Raw genomic sequence first — 24,188 nt, 5'->3', positions numbered from 1 at the left:
AGGTGGGGAAGAGGAATGGTTAGAAGAAGAATGAGGACAAGATTTGTTAGTGGGCTCCTTAGAAACATCCTTGGTTTTATCCTTTGATGATGAGGATTTGTAGAAAACATCTCTTGAAGATTTGGAAAATTTATTGTGACAAGCTTCTATTTTCAAGAGTTTCTTCTCTACTTTCATGGCTCTATGAACCACTACATCTAAAGTCTCATCATCATGGAATTCAATTATATCTTGGATGTTGCTATTAAGTTCACTAATAAATCTAACTATTTTTGCATGATCATTTTCTTTAAGGTTAGTACGATGTAGGAGCACTTCGAGCTCTCGAGCATACTCCTCCACACTTAGTCTACCTTGAGTAAGCCGTTGGAGCTTAATCAAGAGGTCCCTATGGTAGTATGGAGGTACGAAATGTTGGTACAAAATGTCCCTGCAATGTTCCCATGTACTCGCAGGTGAGGCCATGGTTAAGTATCTCCTCTTTAGCCATTGTTTGGTGTATCCCTCTAAAGCTAAACAAGCTAACTTTACACGCAAAGGTCCATTTACACTATACAAATAAAACATTTGGTCTACTTTAGCTATCCAATCTAGAAAAATAGACGGCTCGGCTTCCCCTTTGAAAGTAGGAAAGTTCAACTTTGGTAGTGTAAGGCCTTGGTCCATAGCTTTATCTTCTTGATGCTTCTTTGGCGAGGGAAGGTATACATTTACGGTTCTAGCTTCTTGCTTCTTCTTGTAGGAACCATGATCATGAGCATAAGGTTGCTCCCCTTTTGCTTTCACGTCCTTGTCCAACCATTTACTAATGGAGTCATGTTGATGTTGCATTTGTTGAAAAGCCTTCATCAAATCAAATTTGGTAGAACCACTTCCGTGATGACTACTTCCAGTGGAAGAAGAGTGTCTTGAACCTGCAGACATGGTTTTCTAAAGGCAAACAACAGAAATACTTACACAAAAAATAGGTTAGAAGACAATCCAAATATAGCAGCAAAACTGGAGTAAACAGTAGCCAAGGTTCACGCACAGCAACACCAAAAAATTAGGCTCAATACTCACGGTGTTTATGGCGAAACAAATCAAGATCACTCCACTCACATGCACTCTTCTTTCAAAATAGTAAGGTGTCTCGCAAGTCAGTATTTTAGAGTACCAATTCAAGGACAAAAGCAAGTGGAAAACCATACAATCCAATCTCAACACACTAAAGAATCCAAACCAAGACAATAGAAATTCAAGAGGCAAAATTGAAGAAAACCGCAAGACAAAAGATGGAAAACAGAACCTATAAAAGCAATAAACTTGGCACCGAAAAATTGGCAGCAAACTAGAGACTAATAGGAGACAAAACAATAAGAGATAAGGAGTCAAAATAGTGGCACATTAAGAAGACAGCAGCAAACAAAATTAACACAACTAAGAAGCAAAATCACACCAACATGCTAAGCATACATGAAGAGTAAGATCTAATTAGTGCTGGAAATAATTAGGGAAACCTCAAACCTATAGATTCTGTTTGTTTTAAGATAAAAGAGGCTTTAAAAGAAGCTATCAAGCACACCACACAAGATGAAAGCTCTCGGCCAGACAGCAAACAACACTAGATTTGGTGTAAATTTTTTTGTTTTTTAGCAAGCAGATTTGGCAAAAGTGTCTCGGCCAAGGAGTAATTATGGAATAAAGTGTGTTTGATTAAAAGCACAATTGAAATTGTTTACTGCCTCTATGGATACAAATCATATAAGCAAGGTTCACACACTTAAATCCAAAGATGATCAAACTCAATTCAGCATACAAAGCATGGAGATGGAAAAAATTTCTTAGCTATGCAATTTCAGAAAATTTTTCTAGAAAACTCCTAAAGAGGAACAAACATAAGACTCAAAGCAAAGCTAACAAGCAATAAAAGACATATAAAATCCAGACAAGACAAGAATAAAAGCTGGAACAAGCACACAAAAGGGAATAAGGACACCTACTTGTTGAAGACCTCCAATAGCATTGTTGCGGTTTAAAGAAAAGTGCTTGCACAAGCCTCTGGACAACCATGGTTTATCACCTCCAAGCCTTGATATGAAGCTTTGATTCCCTTCTTAAGAGTGTGTGGATGTTATCTCATGGTCCAGGAATGAATTCCAGCCAGCCAAATACATCAAACAGCAAGCAACAATGCAAACAGTTTTAGAAATCTATCAACAGTAGAATACTGGATGAACACAGTGGAGAAAAAAATTTATTGCGAATATTACAGAGTGAATTGAAACAAAGTAAAAACTAGACATTGAAGTAGACATGAAAACAAAACTTTTAAAAAAAAATTCATGCAAAACGAATAAGAAATGAACTCAAACGAAAACAAACAAGTTGGACAAGCATGCAACGTGCGCCAGAACGCGAGAATTGAAAAAAAGGCTTGCCTACACTACTCTAACATGCAATTTCTAAGATGATCAAACCTAAGGCTCATGATACCACATGATGGGGAATATCATGCTTAGAGAGAAATGTTCTAAAGACAATTAAGAAATGACAATTGAAAAGATTTAAAATGGAAGAGATAAGGAAGAGAGAACTTATGAACTTGAGGACACACCACTTGAAATGATCCAAGATAAGTGTCAAGATTGGATCACCACTTGCTTCTCACAAGATAAGACCCAAAAGATGACTTAGAGACAGAATTCTATCTCAAAGAAGATAAGCAAATGAATGCAAATCACTCTTATATTCATTCAATCAAAGGTGTCTACAAAAGGAGACCTAGGCTTCTTATATAACCTTTAGGATGAAGTAATTGGAGATTTTTAAGGGATGTGGGACTTGGAATGCTCCAAGTCTGGACAGCCACGTTTTCAAGTGCTCTTAGTCCCACATCTCTTAATTCTTCCATTCTTAAAGGGTTTATAAGCTTCCTAGCAAGTCTAGAAACTAAAAACTACAAACTATGCATGTTTACTTGCATTACAAACAACAAAAGGAGAAAGCCTATTTATTCTTCTTTTTCTTTAAGTCCAAGCTATATGAAGTCCCACATTGCTTGTACTATAATGAAAAGAAGAGTTTATAAGCTTCTTTACAACTAGAAATAATGAAAGAACAAAAGAGGTTAATACAAGCCAATGAAACCTATTATACTCTTTTTGTGCTTTTTGTCACTCTGAAACTCTTCATTCTTGACCTATGTATGGTCATATCAGATAGGGTACTCTGGCGCTAAAGGGCCCCTAAAGTGGCGCTCAGCGCTGCTGCGATCCTCTTTTCTTGATACTTTTCCAGTTCTTCCTGAGTTCCAACTCCTTACTACTTCAACTCTTCTTCTAAATCATCTCAATTCCTGTTGAAAAACACTGAAATCTAGCACAAAGCCATTAAATTCACCTTCAACTCTCTTATTCATCAAAACCATGATTGCAAGCTAGTTTCTAAGTCAAAAAGGGTGTTTTTAGTATCAAAAGTAAGTATCAAATAACGGTAAATTCAACTGTTATCATAACCCCAAACTTAGAACTTTGCTTGTCCTCAAGCAAACAAAATGTAACTTTGCTTTCAAACAATCAATACAATGGTTTCAACACCTTTCAAAAGTTTTTCTTTCAAGACAAGTAATTGCTCATATCAGCTTATTATAGAGAATATTAGTCAAGATGAATAAATGCCTTGATTCAATTAAGCTCATTGTGGTGCTCACATACTCATCGAATATTCAACAGATGCTAAACTCATGTCTGACCAACCAAGAAAAGATGTAATCATGCATACATGGAACTACTTCTCACCAAGAAAAATTGTTTCTCTCAAACACACAAGTGTATATAGAGGTGACTCATTCACTCTACTATCATAATGTCACATAAATCAACTTTGCCTTTCAATTAACCACAATCAATCAAACTCACAAGCAAGTATCATCACAAAGGCTTTTCTATGGCTTGTAATGTGGCTGGGCTAAGAAGAAAATTAGTTTTTCCGGATCACAAAATCCTTGAGTTAAGAGAGTCATTCATAATTTCATCATTTAAACACACTCTCTCACTTCAAGAAACCATTCTCAGTTCTTCCCAACTTTCCCTTGCATTGAGGTTTTCTTTTCTTTTTCTTTTGCTTTTTCATTTGCTCAACACTTAGCTCAATGCTCATTCTCTTTATTTTCCCTTTCTAGATTTCTCAACAACCCCAAACTTGAACCTTTATCAATACCACACAAATATTGTCAACTTAACTCAAGGTAAATATTTTCAAAAAGAGTTTTCATATCATGCTTAAGGCTAAAGGTTCAAAGGGTAGAACACATTGTGCTCTTTTTTATTGTGCTAAAATCATGCATTGGCTAAAAAGGGAAATCAACAAATGGCCTTGATCATATGACACATGCAAGCAACTGATTCAATCATAGAAACCTGGGGAAAGTTATTCATGCTTTCAAAGTAATATAAATCATTCACAAAAAACTCTGGAGTTGAATCCTCAAACAGGCTAATTCAAGTTCCAACATTTATATAAACATCTTGCTCAATATCACAATGACAAGTTTACCTCATGCATCTGTTTCACAATATTGTGAACAACCACCTGTATATCAGCATCATACATAATCTCAACATCAATCAATATAATCAGCATCATAAAGCAACACTCATCACAAACATCATATCATCATCAAACCATTGCATCACAGATTAAGTTTTAAGCCATGTACATCATAACCTATTCTAAATAACATAAAGACGAACACAAATTAAAAAAGATAAGTTTAGAAAGTTGGGTTGCCTCCCAGTAAGCGCTTCTTTAACGTCACTAGCTTGACCCAATAAAGCTCAAGTTTGATATTCAATGTTGATGTGCTTCTTCCTTTCATGACACCAACATAATCTCAGCATCTTTCTTGTCACCAACTTGACTCTCCTAGAGTAAGGAGCCTCAATCTCAATAACTCCATTTGCCTTTATATCCTTGATAACCCATAACTTGTTCTTGAATTTCACTGGTTTGCCAAGGTAGGGTTCATTATTTTCCATCATAGAGTCATGGTGAACGAGTTTTTCTTCCTTATCTCCATCATCTTCCTTCAGCCTTGGAAAGCAATAACTATGATTCCTCTTGGCCGTCTTGGCACCTTTATCAGGTAGACTAGTCACTGATAGAACTTCATCTTTAGCTTTAGGACTAGTCTTTGTTACTTGTATTGGCTGCCCAGATTCAAAGACATTGAAAGTCACCTCTTGATCTTGGTCTTTCAACGTTATAACTTCATCATCCACATGAATGACAACTTTAGCTGACTTCATGAATGGCCTTCCAAGGATGAGCGGTATCTCTACATTTTCCTCCATCCCCATCACTATAAAGTCCACCAGAAATTTGAGTTTATTAATTTTCACCACCACGTCTTCTATCTACCACACCATAAGGATGCTTAATGGACCTGTCTGCCATTTGCAAGATTGCTTTTGTAGGTTTGACCTCTAGACCACCAATCTTCTTAAGCATAAATAAGGGCATTAGATTGATACTAGCTCCTAAGTCAACTAGAGCCTTCCCTATATCATAATTCTCAATGGTGCAAGGGATGATGAAACTCCCTAGATCTTTGAATTTGGGAGGTAGTGTAATCTGCAATATGGCATTGCAATTACCCTGCACTTCAATTTTTTCCTCATCTATATATTTCTTCTCTTTGAGGAATTGCTTCATGTGCTTCGCATAAGCAGGGATTTGCTACAATACTTCGGTCAAGGGCATAGTAATCTCCAATTGCTTGAAAATCTCCATGAAATGCCCATATTGCTTATCTTTTTCATTCTTTGAAAAGCTCTTTGGATCAGGAAGGGGCTTCTCAAATATTTTTTGTTTTTTTTCTCTCTTCTCTCTCTTTTTCTTTTTCCTTCCCCTCATCTCTCTCTTTTCTTGCCCTTTGTTTTCTCTCTTCATTCTCTTCTTCTACTTCACTCAACTTAGCTTTTTCTTTTCTCTCAACATCTTAACCCCAAAACTCCTGTCAAACATCTCCTCCAACTTTTTAGCTAGTTGACCAACTTGTATCTCCAAGTTTCTAATGGCTGCTTCAGTGCTCTTCTAAGTAGAGTCAGACACTTGCATGAATTGTTGAAGGGTGTCTTCCAATTTTGTCATATTTTCAGATAAAGAGGATTGTTGTTTCCATTGCTGCTGTGGTGGTCTATTAAATTGCTCAGCTTCCCCTTGACCCATGCTTGGGTGAGGTTTCCACCCTTGGTTGAAATTACCTGGGTGGTCCTGATTACCCATCTAATTTACTTTTTCCTGGGTATTGGCTTGCATGGCACACTATCCATTCACATGATCTCCACCGCATAGCTCACAAAGTTGATGTTGAGCTTGAGAGACACACTACAACTCCTTCGGTAGTTGAGATATTTTCTTCATCAGGGCCTCTAATTGTTGAGTCATCATCTTGTTTTGAGCCAATAGAGCATCTTGAGATTGTAACTAAAGAACTCCTTTTTATTGAAATTGAGCGCTTTCGTTCTGCATCTCATTATCATTAGTAGCCATGTTTTCAATCAACTCATACGCTTCCTCTAGAGTCTGGTATCTAATATTACCTCCAGTTGAGGCATCTAGCATCAATTTAGTATGTGAGCCAAGTCCTCCAAGGAATAGAATGGCTACTGTGGCTTCATCAAAGCCATGTGTGGGCGTCTTTCTCAGCAAGCTTTTGTATCTATCCCACGCTTGACCTAATGTCTCCTCCATGCCCTATTGAAAAGAAGATATTTCTTGTTTACCTTTGTTTACCTTTGACTGAGGGAAGTACTTATTCAGGAACTTTGCTACCACATCTCCCCAAATCTTAGCATTATCTCCCAAAGAGAAGGGAAACAAACTAAGTTTAATAGCTTCATCTGGTACATCCTGAATCTTCACTGTATTGCATATCTCATCAAATGTGGTCAGATGCACATATGGATTTTCATGTACTAATCCATTGAATTGATTGCTCTACACCAAGTGAATAAGAGCAGGCTTAATCTCCATGTTGGTAGCATTTACCCTTGGCCTGGACTAGTGACTGTTGTGTAATCCTCCAGAGTTCATCTCATTGGACCCATATTTCGATTGCCAGCCACGTCTTCTGTTTCCTGATCTATAAAGAGAGGTTAGAATTTTTCAATGCTTCTAGTGCGAATTGTATCCTACATGCACAAGAAAACAAACCCTAGAAAACAATTTTTAGCACAACACAAAAACAAAATAAAAATAATCAAGTCAAAGCTAATCAATAATCACACAAATAGAATATTTAAACCATGAGTCCCCCATCAATGGCGCCAAAAACTTGTTAAGACTCTAACAAGTGTACCAAATTGTATCAAGTAATAAATATGGTAAGACCAAGTATCGTTTCCCTAGAGACTCACGGCCTAAACAGTTATGTGATTTCTTGATTAAATAAGACTTGAAAACAAACTCTTTTAGGCTTAGAATGAAAATAAAAGTAAATATGCATGCAATTTGATCAATTGGACAAAAGTGCAAAGATGAACGACTTTGATATTATGGAATGAATATGTTGTTAGGGTTAGATTTCACCTAGTTTACTCTCATGTATATATGAATTCTACTTCTTCATTAATGTTAATGTCACTATCTAAAATACTTAAAACCCGGTTCCTCGGCGAAGAAAGCCTATTCTTAACTATTAGTTCATACGATTTTTAGCATTTCTAATAATTAATTCTGAAGAACAGAAGCTTAAGACAACCAGAACTCATGCCCTCGTTCCTGAGCACTACTGCTTCTGGAATAATTCTCCAAATCATGAATTGTAAGATACCTTCCGGTACTCATGCAAATCATACATCATGCTAAAGAATGAGTTAAACGAAGCAAGCATTACACAAAGAAGAATTACCCTAACAATTAATGAAAGAAGCATATATAATAAAGAATCAATTCAATACATGAGAGTTTACAAAGGTTACATCATCCCCAACAACAAATCGATTTTAGTTCACCATTGACATGGTGAAACTAGATGAACAATGCAAAAAGAATGAAAGATAAAACCCTAGAAATTGAAGATAGGAGCTTCCGCATCCAAATCCACCTCCGAGGGTGCAAAAAGTGTGTTTCTGAGCCTATTCCGTCCAAAGAATTGAACCCTAGGACGTTCAAGTATTTAAATAGAACATACAAATAACAGAAAACAGGTCCAAGCCCACGAGACTGACGCTGAACGCCCCACTTATGGCGCTGAGCGGTGTGCGGGTCATAATTGACGCTTAGGGTCAGCTCAGAGGGCAAGCAAGCATGGTGCAACTCAACGAAGTTACACTCAGCACCCCTAAAAAGGGGCCCCGGGCGCGAGCCAGTAGCATCCTGCGCTGAGGGCTCCAGAAAAGGGCAGCCAAGCGTGAGACAATGTACTCTGGCGATGAGGGCCCCTAAAGTGGCTCTCAGTGCTGCTACGATCCTCCTTTTTTGACACTTTTCAAGTTCTTCCTGAGGTACAACTCCTTACTACTTCAACTCTTCTTCCAAATCATCTCAAAATTAAGTATCAAATAATGGTAAATTCAAGCGTTATCAGGTTAAAATTTTGGCATTGGTTTACAAGGAAGAAGAACAAATGGCCTTGATCATTTGTAACAAGCAAGCAAATAGTTCAACAGAAAAACTCAGGCCAAATCAACTATGATTCCAAAGCATTAACATTCAACAAGAAACTCTATAGCCCAACCTCTCACATGTTAATTCAAGTTCCACAATTTGATAAACCTCATGCCAAGCACATTAATCACAATTGAAACCATGCATATATGTTAAACAACTATGAGCAACCACCATATGTGCTTAAGAGCTAAAGCAATCACTAACTCAACATGAATCTCAAAACAATAAAGCAAACACAAGATAATCTTACTTCTCACAATCAAACAATTTATCACATCACATCAAACCATTGTAGCAAACTATCCATTTAACCAAGTACATTGCTTAAACTAAAATTAAAAACAAAATAAACACAATTCAAACAAGCATAAAAATAAAGAAAACACAAGAAAAATCCTAATTTATCACTCCCCTCAAAGGCATCTGAATCTTCCTCCTCATCCTCCTCATCCTTTGCCATAACTTCGGCTCCGGACGTGCCACCTCCTCCATTATCTTGGGCCTGGTCCCCAAGCCAAGACATGCGAGTAATGAACTCATCAAGTGAAATGCACTGAAGTTTGGGAGAAGCAGCATATAACTTAAAAACACTCAAACACTCAAATAATAACAAATCCAAACCAAACAACTAAATCAACTAAAAAGAAAGGTTTAGAAACTAGTTTGCCTCCTAGTAAGCGCTTGTTTAACGTCATTAACTTAACACCATTATGCTCAATTTAGATTCTTGATATTGGCGTGCTTCTTTCTTTTATCACACCAACATAATCTCATCATCTTCTTAGTCACGAACTTGACTCTCCTTGAATAAGGAGCCTCAATCTTAAGAACTCCATTTGCTTTTATATCCTTAATAACCCATAATTTGTTCTTGAATTTCACTGGTTTGCTCGATTTAGGTTCATTATTTTCTAGCACAAAGTCTTGGTGCACTAGTTTCTCCTCATTATCTCCATCCTGTTCCTTCATTTTTGGAGAAAATCAATTATGGCTCCTCTTGACCTTTTTGGCAGCTTGATCAAGTAGACTAGTCACTGATAGAACTTCATCTATTTTAGGACTAGTCTCTATTTTACTTCATTCGTCTTCACATTATCAAAGACATTAAAAGTCACCTCTTCATCTTGATCTTTCAACGTTAAAACTCCATCATCTACATGAATTACAACCTTGACTATCTTCATGAATGATCTTCCAAGAATGCGAGGGATCTCTACATCTTCCCCCATTTCCATCACTACAAAATCAACTAGGAATTTGAGTTTGTCAACCAAGATCACAACATCTTCCACTACACCATAAGGATGCTTGATGGATCTGTCTTCCAATTGCAAGATCATTCTCGTAGGTTTGACCTCAAGACCACAAATCTTCTTGAGCATAGATAAGGACATCAGATTGATGCTAGCCCCTAAGTCAACTAGAGCCTTCCCTATATCATGATTCCCAATGGTGCAAGCGGTAATGAAACTTCCCGGATCTTTAAATTTTGGAGGAAGAGTCTTCTGCATAATGGCACTACAATTACCTTGCACTTCAATTGTTTCTACATCTAGATATTTCTTCTTTTTAGTGAGAAACTGTTTCAAGCATTTAGCATAAGCAGAAATTTGTTGCAGTGCTTCAATCAGGGTATAGTAATCTCCAATTTCTTGAAGGTATCCAATGAAACGCCCAAATTGCTTCTCTTTTTTCTTCCTTGAATAACTTTTTGGGTAAGAAAGGGGCTTCGTAATTACTTTTCCTTTTATTCTCTCGTCCTCTCCTTCTTCTTTTTCCTTTTCCTCCCCCTCATCATTCTCATCTCCTTTCTTTTTCTCAGCCTCTTCTTTCCTCTCTTCATTTTTCTCCTCTTTTTCGCTCAATTCCTCGTTCTCTCTACTAATCTTTTCTTTCTCATCAACTTCCTTCTCTTTTCAATTAATGCATTTGACTGCTATTATTATGTTACAACTGTCAAATGTATTCGACTACATAAATAGCCTAATCGATTAAAACGTGTTTTTTTTACATACTATATATTGACACATGATTTGGTTTTCTATAAGAAGAAACAAGAAGAAGAGAATTGATTTTTTACATTTTCATATCTTTCAGTGTACTCTGTGTGATCTTATAGGAGAGAGAAAAGCTCCAAGAACCAAGAACGACCGTGGTGATCGAAGTCTTGAAGGTTTCTTTTGTAGCAAGGTTTATCTGCTTTGGAAATGTCTAATCTTTTTGCACTCAAAGGTTTTGTACGTGATTAGGAAAACATTGCAAACACTTAGAATTGTTGGAGTTCCCTATGGTGTATACAGGAGGAAGAACTGTGTTCTTGACTTTAAGAGTGTCTCAAAGGGTTTGACAGCAGAAAAGGGTGTTCTTATTGCCTGTCTTGTTATTGTACTGCCTATATTTAGATTAATGGGTTAGATAAGTGTTTTACATTATGACGTGAGGTTGCTGTAAAAACCTTGTTGTAAAAACCTAGATCTTTATAGTGCATTGACTTCCAACTCAGGTTGATTGGAAGGACATTGAATGTAGGATTGGCCGAACCAGTATAAAAAGCAACGTTTGATTTCTCTGATCCCTATCTCTTTATATAATCGATTAATCTGGCATTACATTCGATTAAGCTTACTGTTGCATTACATACAAACTTAATTGCGTTTGAAGAAAAGTTCAAAGACATCATTCTTTGCAAAAAAGATTTTGAAAGCAAACGTTTTTACGCAACACCAATTCACCCCTCCTCTTGGTGTAAGAAGCTAAGCACTCCGTTTTTAACACCAACCAATTTTAAACAACACACAAACATGTTTTACAATCAGAATATGAGCCAGAATTCAGCTGACTAAAACATCAATCCCATCAATCATAGACAACAAAAACCAAGTAACATTCAATAAATAATCACAATAAGATTTCCCCATGCTAGGCTATCAATTTCAGTCCAATTCAGACAATGAAACACAAGAAAACTACCAATTTTAGCAGCTAACATCGTTTCTTACAAGTTAAATATACTAACTTATATTATCAAATTACTAAAAGCTTAGAAATAAGGTATTTAGTTTCCTTTACCTTTAAAAATATCAAACTGCTATAAGGAACCTAAAATTGCTCCCATAACTCAAGAACTCTATCTACTCCTACAAACCACAGAAACATTATTAGGATATGTCGTTAGGACCATTGATAAACAAACAGTCTTATAAGAGACTTGAACTACACATGCAAAACACAAAATGCTCGGGCGCAAGGGAAACAAAACAAACCAAAGAAAAGAGTAGAAACTAACTTACTCTTTTACAAAAACTGATTGGGAAGACTGGAAGATCTTGCCTCAATAATCACTTTGGGGGTCTCTCATCTTCAAACAGATGAACAGAGAGTGAGAACTCTTTAAGAGAAGTTAGAGAACTTTAGAAAATTGGTTTCTAGAGAGATGTTGTGTTTTAAAATAATGAAACTCGTTTATAACAAAACTATTTATATTAAAATATTTTAATATTAATATTAAAATAGTCAAGTCTCACTATTTTTAAACCACTACCACTTTCTAGAATGCCATTTTTAGGTCTTTACAGGTAATATTGTGATTTCTAATATAAATTTATTTACACTTCATTAGATCCCTCCTAGCAAATCTCCCTTAAAATATTTAACAATATACAATTGCAAAATAAAAGTAACTTCCATTGTTAAGAATAAAATTTTATGTATTCATTATGACTAATTAGGTCTATAATCGAAATGGAATATCATAGCATATTTGTTATACAGTTGATTTGGCCAGTCATTAATGTTCATAATTTTCGTATGGTCTTTTTTATCTTATTAGAAGAAAAAAACAGTTAAATCCATGTACTTAAATTGCTATGGTTGAGTAGTTAGAACTGAATTCCAAATTTGATTAGAAAGAGAGATCCATATGTAAAAGACTATTTGATACTTAAATTAGTAGTAAGAGAGTGAGGATCTCTATAATAATAAATGTAGAGAGAATGAGAATATTGAGTTTACAAACTTCCTACACCCCATGAGATATATTAAACAAATTATATTACTTGAAAATAATCAAATATTATATCATGAAAATATTAGATAATCAATTACTTTATCTGAAATATTATATCATAATATATCTTGAAGATATAATAAAATCTTATAAATTATTTTATCTTAGTCATAAATATCTTGGAGGTATCTCATAATATCTTAGGGAGTATATACAACTAATGTATTTTGTTACAAGCATTTTATTAACTTTGTTCTCTGTCACAAATTACATAGTTAAATTTTTATGAAATTTAGATAAATTCATTACCATCTTAAGGACATTCATTCATCTCTCAACTATTAGTTTGGACAATATTTTTTAACTATGAAAGAAACATGTATCATAAAAAATATTAAAATAAATATAGAATATAAATTTTGCTATATTTGTAATTGGTTTATCTTATAGTGACAAGTATAGCTTAATTGGTTTATCTTATAGTGCCAAGTATAACTTGTATTACAATTATTTAATATTGAATTTCCATCACACTAGTTTAAAAAATATTTTCATAAGAACTATTTATACCATTTATAATCCATTAGGTATAAAAAGCGGCACAGTGACATAATTTTAAATAAAATAAAACTTTTTATATCGGTTGTAGTTATATCAGGAATGAGAAATGGGTGTAGTGAAATTTTTGTATTCAACAAGAAAACTTTATATACCGATTATAGTTATAAGTGGTATAGAAAGTGGTCGCGCTGACATTTTTGTATTAAAAAAGAAAACTTTCTGTATTTATTCTAATTATAATTGGTATAAAAATTTGATGCATTGACATTTTTGAAATAAAAAAGAAAACTTTCTATACTAGTTTTAATTATAACAGGTACATAAAGTGGTTTCCAATTCATTCCTTGCAGTGGTGCGCTCTAGATTCCATAAAATAGAACGACGCTATCCCTATTGCTACTCTTCGACTTTCTTCTTGCAAGAGATAGAACGACCCCACCCTAATTTCGCTTTCACCCACATTGATCGTTGTGACCTGGACTGCTATTGTGGTTGTGTGCTCTCCATTCACAACTCTGAAACGCTGGTGACATCACCTTTGGTGATTGTTTCTCCTCTTCCTTCTGCCACGCTTGATCATCAATCGCCCTTGTCGTCATTGAAACTATTTGAATTCGAACTTTTCTGGTTGGTTTTACTTTTTCAAGTAAAGCGTGTGGTGGTGCTTATGATTGGTCACGATTTTAGATATGCAATGGAGAGAAACACGATTTCAACTACGTGTGGCTTTGCATCTTGGAAGTCTGATTTGCTATGCGATGGAGATGCGATTTATGGTTGCCATGGTTTACACAATCTGCAAAGGGTATGCTCGTGCTTGTTGGTGCGTGATGGAAAATCTTTGAAATTTTCTTCTTCGACGAGGCAACAAGAAGTTCCGACGATCTGTGTCCTGGTGGTAGTTGCATTGAGACGAGAGGTAGTGACGCTGTCATGATATATTACAGTGGTTAATGGTGATTTAAATGTGATTGCCTTGGTTAGTGAGGGAGGAAGATGAAGTATGGTTAAATTTTTCTATACCGATTGTACTTTTAACCGATATAAAAAATGACACTTTCTATACCAGTTTTGAAACTGATACAGAAAGTTAATACTTTCTATAACTCTTGCTTTTATATCGATTTCAGAATCGATAGAAAAAACCCTTTTAACAAGTACAAAAACTTTTTCTATACTAGTGTCACCTTTATGTTTAGCGTCAATCTTTTCAAAAAGAAGCGTGAGACCTATGTCATGTGGGTAAACCAAGTCCATTTCTATTGTAGTAGGGCACTCTTCACTTGTATGAGATGGTAATTGGATGTGCAAGGCATAGGTACTAAGAAAATAGAGAGTTCTCAAGGTTGAGACATCAAGGATCTAACACAATTCACCATCAAAGTAGACTATATAACCATTTAAGAATAATTTCACCTCTATACTTATGTTACACTTTGACCAACAAAATAATACACTCAATGTTTTACATAAGATCCTTATAAAGCTTTAAAACCCATAATTAGATCAAGTAAACTATCTTCCTTGCATAATATCAAAATTGCTTTCCACCAATAATTTCTCAAAATACAATGAGGAGAAGGGGTAGTGGGAGGTGGAAGAGGTGGAGGGAGGAAGAAGAAGAAAAAAAAAATCATAGAAAATAGAGGAATAAAATATTGTACTATTTTGTTTGGATCTTGTTGTTGATTATTATTAGACTATAGAAAAAATATAGAATATATGAATTTAAACACGTAAAGTTTAAATTATTCATAATATTTATTTAGTATTAATTACAAATTTTACCATTAGATATTCCTTGATATAGATTTTCTTGTCTATCCTTACCAAAACCTATGTTATGTAGTCAAACCATTATGTTAATTTGTTGAGCGTAACATAGAATTCTACTAACAAAAGAGGAAATATCTCACAATATTGATACATCAAGAACATAACGTATTGCACCGTCAAAAGATAATAATCATTTATAACAGTCTCTATAAAAAATTTACCTTAGCAATTATGGAAAACACTATTCACGATGCAAATACAATCTATCAGAAATCTCTTTTCGTAAGCTTGAAGTGAATTTATTGGGTATGAGAAAGGAGTAACGTATGGAACCAATAATAACAAGCAACTGTTTTTGCATGGTTTGGTTTGCCTTAGAGAAACCTGAAAATAAACATGTGTTCGAATTCATTCTCTCGTGATGTATTTGCGAAAAAAAGAATAAATAAATAGGGTTATATTGGAATCCGATGTTCAGCTTTATGCAACGAATCATTTAAGTAAACCTCGCGGAGGTTTCTTAATGGCTCCTAATTACGTTACAAAATATATGACAACTGACCACAATCGACACAACAACATGATTTTATTCATGATCAAGATTTGTCTCTAACTCACCAATTCCTAGTAGTGTGTTGCAAGATATTTCTGTTCATAGCGGGTTGGATCTGCACTATGTTACAATTTGATGATTTGAATTGCACAATGACTAATTACATGTTCAAATTTTTTATATTTACAAAACATGATTTTCTTTTAACTTTTTTCAACAAACACTAGTAACTTTTAAAAAGTGAAATTGTTTTATTTGGTTGTAGATAGTAGTCAATGGGAGCTACTAGGCGTTTACGCAAAGTAACTCTCCTTAAACTTCAACCATTCAATCATGGTAAAAGAAAATATATGCTAACTACATAAAAAGTATAATTAACAATGAACTTTTATGGCTTATTTATTTATAAAATCAGTACCAAGTCAAGGGAAACGACAGCGGTTATTTTCGCTTATAGACAGCGGTTCCGCAACCGAAGCATATACTGATGAGATAAAAAGGAGTAGCCTTTTTGCCTCGATTCTGAACCGAGGCAAAAAAAAAAGTAGGATTTTACCTCGGTTCATAGACAACTGAGGCAGTACAATTTTTCCTTTTTTATATTATTTTTTCTCGAAGGACTTTTCGCCTCGGTTCCTACTGAGCCGAGGCGGTATCTCCCCAATATAAATTAAGAACATGCATGGTTGGGTTGAATGCCTTACACAACTTCTTACTTTCTTTGAAATACTCATCTACTGCTTGTAAAGCAGTTACAACCATTCCATGAGATTTTTCTGTATTTCCGTTACGCTCAACAACAGAGACCTTGCCCTAGTGCTTCGATTGTTTCTTCTTCATCCTCATCATTGTCGCACTGTACACTAGACGCCTCCTTCTTTGATGTATCCTACAGGTCGGTGAACTTGCAGTCCTAGGTTCTCTACGGTGGGCACGAGTCAGAACTGGAAGCAAGAATCAGAAAGAGAATCATGTCTTTCATGAATCTCTCTGAAGCTGAGTACACCCTGGTTTTCATTGCCAATGAGGTATCTGCTTTTAAAATTGTTGTTGATCCTTTCCAATTTCAATCCAATAGACGCCTCCTCACAGTGTATGACCACAGCAGCGAGGCATTGGATGTGATGATTGAGAGTTTTAGGAAGCAAGGGGTGTGTGTCTTGTCATCAGATTTCTCCTGGCCCAATCTTGTAATCCAGAGGAGGAAGCTAAACAAGAATCAAACCATGATAATAATATGTTGTAGCCTAGTAATCATTACAACAAAATTATCACAACTTCATATCACAATGCTTTTTCAGAACGGACCCTCTATACTCATTCCCAGATTATATATGAAATTTTATTCTTTTTATTCTTCTCATCACCACTCTACTTTTTCACACAAGTCAGATTATTGAGCATCAAAGTCTTTTGTATGTAAGACTATTACAAAACAAACCTGTGGGCCACAAACTCCTCCGCTCTTTGAAAGATCTTAGGGTCTTTCGTAGCGAACGACTGATATCCAAGGATCATCTCACCCTTCTTGATCACGTACGCCACATCATGGCTCTCTACTACAAGATCTTCCCTGGCCTTCCCGTACTGGAACGACACTGCCGGCTCTATCCTCATCACCTCGTACACCACGGATTTAGTCAAAGTCATCCTATCCAACGCACGGAGACTCACCCTGTTTTCTTCCTGAACAACGCTCCTGGTTTCCTCTGCAAGCTGTCTGTGCAAACTTTCCCCTCCCAACACAACCCACTTCATTAGAATCGGAAACTGGATGAACACAAGGTTGTGGCAAGCTTTGTCCCTCTTTATCCCCAACCGCTCCTCTTCGTCCAGAATGGAAGAACCTGCAAATCGTAATCCAAACTAGATAAAGAAAACTTGCAACTATAATAACACGTTAACCGGTTCAGACTAAATGACAATCACATTACCTGCGCTGGCAAAACCCTCACAGAGTTTCTTATAGCTGGATTTCATAGTCCACACAAGCAAGGGGATTGTTCGAATAAAGAAATCTTCTTACCTGAGCGCATTGGATCATCCCAAAGGTTCTCCTTACCCAGCTGGAAAGATAATATATCCAACCTCACCTTCAATTTTTCCCACTGCCACCACAACACATTCGATCAAGTTCTAACAACCCAAGATAAAAATAAAATAAAATCATCCATGAAGACCTCAATGCACTTTTCTATTAAATCTGCGAAAATAGCTTGCATGCATTTCTAAAAAGTTGCTGGAGCATTACATAACCCAAACGACATTTTTCGATAAGCAAAAACTCCAAATGGGCATGTGAAAGCTGTCTTCTCTTAGTCTTTTGGATCCACCAAATTTGATTGTAACTTGAATATCCATTCAGAAAGCAATAAAAAGCTTGACCTGACAATCTCTCTAGCATCTGATCCATAAAACGAAAGGGAAAGTGATCCTTTCTAGTAGCATTGTTCAACTTTCTGTAGTCAATGCATATCCTCCAACCTGTAACAGTCCTTGTGGGTATGAGCTCATTTTTTTCATTATAAATAACTGTCATCCCACGTTTTTTTGGTACCACCTGTACTGGGCTTACCCATGCACTATCAGAAATAGGATAAATAATGCCAGCTTCAAGTAACTTTAGCACTTCTTTTCTCACTTCCTCCTTCATCACTGGATTGAGCCTCCTTTGTGGTTGGACAACTGGTTTGTAATCATCTTCCATGAATATCCTGTGCATGCAATATATTGGACTTACACCTTTGAGATCTGAGATTGACCATCCAATCGCTCCTTTGTTGGTTTTGAGTATTTCTACTAACTTTTCTTCTTCTTTGGGAGACAAAGAGTTGCTAATGATGACTGGTTTGTTTCCACCTTCTTCTAGAAACACATATTTCAGGAGTGGTGGTAACATCTTCAACTCCTTTTTGCTTTCCTTGACTTTTTCGTTTGTATTTTGCAAATGATCCTTTTTTAATTCTTCCAAATCAGTCAAGCACTCATCAATTAATTCCTCTTCTTTTTCATTCAGTTCTTTACAAGTGTCAACTAGTATTTCCTCCAAAGAAAGAGTATCACTTGCGTTGTTTTCTTGGATCATGCAAATTTCATCAAGTGCATCAAGATGAAAACATTCTTTATCATCTTTTGGGTGAGACATGGCTTTAAAGACATCAAAATTTACTTCTTCATCTTGCACTCTCTCATCTTTAGTTTTCCATTTTCCACATCAATCAAAACTCTTGATCTCTTCATAAAAGGTCTCCAAAGAATAAGAGGTACATTCACATCTTCCTCCATCTCCATGATGAATAAGTCCACAGGAAAAAAAAATTATCTACTTTCACAAGCACATCTTCAGCCACCCCATAAGGATATTTCAGAGATCTATCTGCAAGTTGAAGAGTCATCCGAGTAGGATTGAGTTCCAACCCCTCAATCTTTTCAAACATGGATAGTGGCATGAGATTAATACTGGCTCCCAGATCAATAAGTGCTTTTCCAACAGAGACATTCCCTATAGTGCAGGGAATGGTGAAACTTCCTAGATCTTTATACTTGGGGGGAGCAGCTTTTGTATGATAGCACTACAGTTTCCTTGAACTTCAATAGTTTCTTCTTCAATGTACTTCCTTTTCTTTATGAGGAGCTCCTTCAAAAATTTAGCATATGAAGGCATTTGTTGCAGAGCTTCAGAGAAGGGTATATTAATCTCCAATTTCTTGAAGATTTCCATGAAACGCTCAAACTGTTTTTCTTTTTCCTTCCTGGAATAATTCTTTGGATAAGGAAGGGGCTTTTCATAAGATTCTTTTTTCTTTCTCTCATCTTCTTCCTCTCTCTTTTTTTTTCTTCTCTCTCTTTTTCTTTTTTCTCTCTCTCTTCTTTTTCTTTTTTCTCTGTCTCTTCTTTTTCACTCAGCCTTTCTTCTAAAACTTTGCCACTTCTAGTAGCAATAGCATTGCATTCTTCTTTGGTGTTGGCTTTTAGGTTACTCCCCAGATCATCAAGCTTCTGAATCATGTGACAGAGTTGCTTCTCTATCCTCTTGAATGCTGCTTGATTGCTTTTATGATGAGAATCCGACACCTGTAGTAACTGTTGAAGGGTGTCATCCATGTTAGCCCATCTTTCTGATAGAGAAGGTTATTGCTGCCATTGTTGTTGACCGAAAGCTTGTCCGAATTGCATCCTGTAAGCTAAAAGTTCTAAAAATATTGTTAGCAAAAATAAAAATAAAAATAAAAATAAAAGATACGAAAATAAAATTAAACAAAATAAAATAAAATAAAGTAAAAATAAAATAAAATAAAGTAAGATAGAATAAAGCCAAAATTAATTAAGAATCAAACAAATAGAATGGTTTAAACCGTGAGTCCCCAACAACGGTGCCAAAAACTTGTTGATGGATTGACAAGTGTACCAAATCGCACAAGTAATATAAAATGGTAAGACCAAGTATCGTATCCCATAGGACTCTTGGCACTAAACAGTCATGTGATAAATTAATTAATTAAGACTTAAAATAAACGAGATCATTGGTTTAAAATGCAAAGACAGAAAATTAAATATGAATGCAAATTTATCAATAGTAGAGTAACACAAAGATGAAAGGATGCTGTTTAATATGAGATGAATATGTTGTTGCGGTTATATTTCACCAAGTTCTCTCTCATGTATATAAGAATTCTTCTTTATGCATTAATGTTAACGTCACTCATTAAAGTACTTAGAACCCAATTCCTTGGCGCAATAAGCCTGCCTTAATTCCTAGTTCGTGCAATTCCTAGCGTTCCTAGAAAATTAAGTCTAAAGATCAAGAGCTTAAGACGACCAAGTACTCATACCCTCATCCCTGAGAAATATTACCCTTGGGAGAATTCAACAAGAACTTGAATTGTAAGGAACCTCCTGACACTCATGCAATTCATAAATCATGCAACTAAATGAGTTAAATAGAGCAAGCATTGAAACAGATGAATTCCCTAACAATTAATGAATAAAGCAAATATGATTAAGAATTAATTCAAATACATGAGAGTTCACAAGGTTACATCATTCTCCAACAACAAATAGAGTGTAGTTCCCCATAGACATGGAGAAACTATATGAATAATGGAAAAGCATGAGATAGTGAAACCCTAAGAGTAGAAGAGGAAGCTCCCGCCTCCAGATTCGCCTTTAGAGAGTAAAAGAGTGTGTTGTTGTGTTGCTCCAGCCAGAGCTACAAAACCTAAAGCGCCTGGGTCCTTTAAATAAAGTTGGAAAAGAGTAGAAAAAGGGCCCGGTCCAAAAGAGTCGAAACAGAGCAAAAATTGGGTCGGATCAGCAATGCGCGACGCTCGGGCGGCCAATTTGGCCGCCCGAATGGTGGACGTCGATTTTCAGAGGTCTTAAGCCTCTAATTTCCTGCAGGTCGCCCAAGCTTCGTGCGGTTCCCTCTTATGGAGCTTTTCTAGGCCATTCTGAGCTCTATATCCTTAGCTCTTCATCTCTGCTTCTTGTATTAACTCATTTTCTATAAAAACAAAGGGAATTAGTCATAAAATCATCAAATTCAACCTCAACTCTCTTATTCACACAACTTAATGAAAAAGCATGAGTCTAAGCAAGTTTCTAAGCCAAAAGGGTGTATTTAGTATCAAAATTACATCCTAGATAACGGTGTTTTAAACCGTTATCAGATATCCAACCTCACCTTCAATTTTTCCCACTGCCACCACAACACACACGATCAAGTTCTGACAACCCAAGATAAAAATAAAATAAAATGGTTGGAAAACAGAATAATCACACTCATGCCCTAAAACAAAGACCATGACGGTGGCATGACTCTTCCAATTGCCTTCGTTTTGGTCTAGAATGTTCCAATTATTGGCCAGAATTTGTTGAACCATGAGCCTACCAGAGGTTGAGGGCTCAGAGGCGGCGGCCTTAAAGGACCAAAAGCGAATTTGGAGAAGCGCGCTAGAGAAGCTAAAACTTGGGATCAAATTTGAAGCGAAGCAAGGAGTGGGTTTCCATGGAAGGGAGTGTGATGATTAACGACACCATTGGAGGCAAATCGCCACTCCAACGACACAAATATCTTATTGGAAACCCAGCTCTCCAATTCGTTAGCGTGCGACTGCGAATCGAGCAACCCGCGAGAGAAACCAGACCGCGAAGTAGAGATTTCTTTGCGCGAGAGAAATAGAGGACGCGAGGACTATGCGTTTGGTGGTGGAGGTTCGTCCAGTGGTGATGGAGGTCGTAGGGGAAGAAGAAGAACGAGGAGGCACGTTAGGGGAAGAAGATAAGGTTTCAGTATTGTGAACAAGTAAAAGGGCTACAGCCTCGGTTCAACAAATAAACGAGGCATGAAGAACACTACTAAGTCGGTTCATTTGCTAACCGATGCAGTAGGACTTTGACGAAAAGTTGTCAGTCTAACTTACAGGGTTGGGTGGATTTGTAGAGGATTTTATGCTTCTGTTTCGTAAATAATCGAGGCAATGGAATGAATAGATTTCGGTTTTCAGTGAACCGAGGCATATAAGTTCGTCTTAATTACAAAAATGTCACCGCATTTTAATATGCTTCGGTTTTATAAAAACCGATGCATATTAGGCGCTTTAAAAAGTTGTTTTTTTACTAGTTTAGAGAGTTGGTAAATCGTGATGTACAATAGTACAAGTATCTAACTAAGGAGGAGGTTCGTCCAGTGGTGATGGAGCTCGTAGGGGAAGAAGAAGAACGAGGAGGCACGTTAGGGGAAGAAGATAAGGTTTCAGTATTGTGAACAAGTAAAAGGGCTACAGCCTCGGTTCAACAAATAAATGAGGCAGGAAGAACACTACTAACTCGGTTCATTTGCTAACCGATGCAGTAGGACTTTGACGAAAAGTTGTCAGTCTAACTTACAGGGTTGGGTGGATTTGTAGAGGATTTTATGCTTCTGTTTCGTAAATAATCGAGACAATAGAATGAATAGATTTCGGTTTTCAGTGAACCGAGACATATAAGTTCGTCTTAATTACAAAAATGTCACCGGATTTTAATATGCTTCGGTTTTATAAAAACCGATGCATATTAGGCGCTTTAAAAAGTTGTTTTTTTACTAGTTTAGAGAGTTGGTAAATCGTGATGTACAATAGTACAAGTATCTAACTAAACAAGAAACCATAACAGTGAAACCATACTAGTATGGTTAATTTTTCTGCTCATTAATGAGGTATTTAAAAAAATATTAACAATATATTCTTTAAAGGCTTTTTGTTTAACAAAGTTAATTCAAAATTACAAAGTTGGTGGTTTTGGTAATTTTTTTAATAACTCTTCCAATTTTGTTGTCTTTGATATAGGGTGATATCTTCGTTCTTAAGAATATAAATTGGTATTAAATGAAAATCTTAAAAGAATAAAAGCAAATTAATAATTGAATAATTAAAATGTGTGACACTAGAGTGTTGTTATGTTATGTAATTTTTAAAGAGTGTTTCTTCCTATATTTTCAAGAGTTCTCCCTCACCTCGAAGTAAACAGTTTTTCCCTTCATTAAATGAAAAAAAAACGATTGGTCAGAGGTAATATAATTTTTTCCCTATATTTACTAAACTTCTTCACCACCTAAATTCAAGTTGAGTTTCTTCATTATCGTTTGCTTCCTTCTTTTTCATTATTCTTCTTCCTCCTCTTCGTGGTTTCTCTCCCTTTGCTCTTGTCATTCTTTGCTCATGTTGTTGGTACACTAGTACAAAAACACCGTATAACATTAGTGTTTTTCGGCCTTTCACGTCGAATTCGAGGTTGACGTCATATCGGGATATCGGGAGACGTTAAATTGACGTTGAACATAGAACAATTCAACGTCAAGTAAATTAACATCGAATTTTGACAATATTCGACGTTAATAAATTGTCTTTTGTTTTTTTTTAAATTAATTGTGATCCTATTTTACAACTCTACGAGATCTAAAATGCAGAAAAAACAACAAATTTTAGTTTTTGGTATTTTATACAGCATGAACCAACTATGAACGTCTAGTGTAGTATCAACAACAAATAAAAATAACAAACAACAAACAAGTTCAATCAAGCAACAATGACAAACAGGTTCAATCAAACAATAACAACAAACATGTTCAACAAAAAAACAACAACAAACATGTTCAAGAAATAAGTTCTTCAAAACGAAAACGAAAAACTAATCTTCAAAATGTGGGTTCGTCGAAATAAAGTGTTGCCACCAATGAGAGAGAAGGCAGAATGCGCTTATGAAGGACAAGAACACGAAAATAATAGGTCAAAACAAACGAAAATCATACCTAAAGTAGTTAATTAACATGCATTTGTAACATAGGAAAGAAAGATTACATGTGATGGTCGTCAAACTTTGTTCCAGAAAAGTTTGAGCAGAGAAGAGGGTATCGCACGCTAAGATAAAGTGAATGAATTTTCAATCTCCCGCTCAAATTTTTATTGAATTCACTAACCTTTTAACGTCTAATGCTGGGACATTCGACATTTTATATACTTTTGTCGTCTGATTTTAGGGAATCCGACGTCATACGAAAATACATTTTCACCAACGTGCCAAGCATTTTCACAAAATTTACACAATATAACAAATTGACATCGAATTACAATCCTAAATGTCGTCTAATAATTGCAT

At 35.8% G+C, this 24,188-nt stretch overlaps 2 protein-coding genes across 2 annotated transcripts; both read right to left on the bottom strand.

Moving 5' to 3' along the window:
• Positions 1 to 9,722: 9,722 nt before the first annotated feature.
• Positions 9,723 to 10,166, bottom strand: LOC128195846 (uncharacterized). Its single transcript, XM_052874536.1, has one exon. It carries the CDS (start codon positions 10,164 to 10,166, stop codon positions 9,723 to 9,725), a length of 444 nt encoding a protein of 147 aa, XP_052730496.1.
• A 6,513-nt stretch (positions 10,167 to 16,679) lies between these two features.
• On the bottom strand, positions 16,680 to 17,711 carry LOC128195992 (allene oxide synthase, chloroplastic-like). Its single transcript, XM_052875318.1, has 2 exons — positions 17,486 to 17,711; positions 16,680 to 17,398 (listed from the first exon to the last, which is right to left on the bottom strand). Exons 1-2 carry the CDS (start codon positions 17,529 to 17,531, stop codon positions 16,980 to 16,982), a joined length of 465 nt encoding a protein of 154 aa, XP_052731278.1. The 5' UTR covers positions 17,532 to 17,711; the 3' UTR covers positions 16,680 to 16,979.
• Between the last annotated feature and the right edge of the window lie 6,477 nt (positions 17,712 to 24,188).

The sequence above is a fragment of the Vigna angularis genome, chromosome 3 (genome assembly GCF_016808095.1).
Source record: "Vigna angularis cultivar LongXiaoDou No.4 chromosome 3, ASM1680809v1, whole genome shotgun sequence".
In the NCBI taxonomy this organism is placed as follows: Eukaryota; Viridiplantae; Streptophyta; class Magnoliopsida; order Fabales; family Fabaceae; genus Vigna; species Vigna angularis.
The sequence above is the reverse complement of the archived record's forward strand: the minus strand, read 5'-3'. Positions and strand labels throughout refer to the sequence as shown.

What these genes read in the sequence shown, in the direction of transcription:
- LOC128195992 (XM_052875318.1), bottom strand. Translation starts at nt 17,531, where the DNA reads ATGAAATCCAGCTATAAGAAACTCTGTGAGGGTTTTGCCAGCGCAG. An exon ending in TGAGGGTTTTGCCAGCGCAG is followed by an intron (nt 17,399 to 17,485) that starts GTAATGTGATTG and finishes TACGATTTGCAG; the next exon opens with GTTCTTCCATTCTGGACGAA.
- LOC128195846 (XM_052874536.1), bottom strand. Translation starts at nt 10,166, where the DNA reads ATGCAGAAGACTCTTCCTCCAAAATTTAAAGATCCGGGAAGTTTCATT.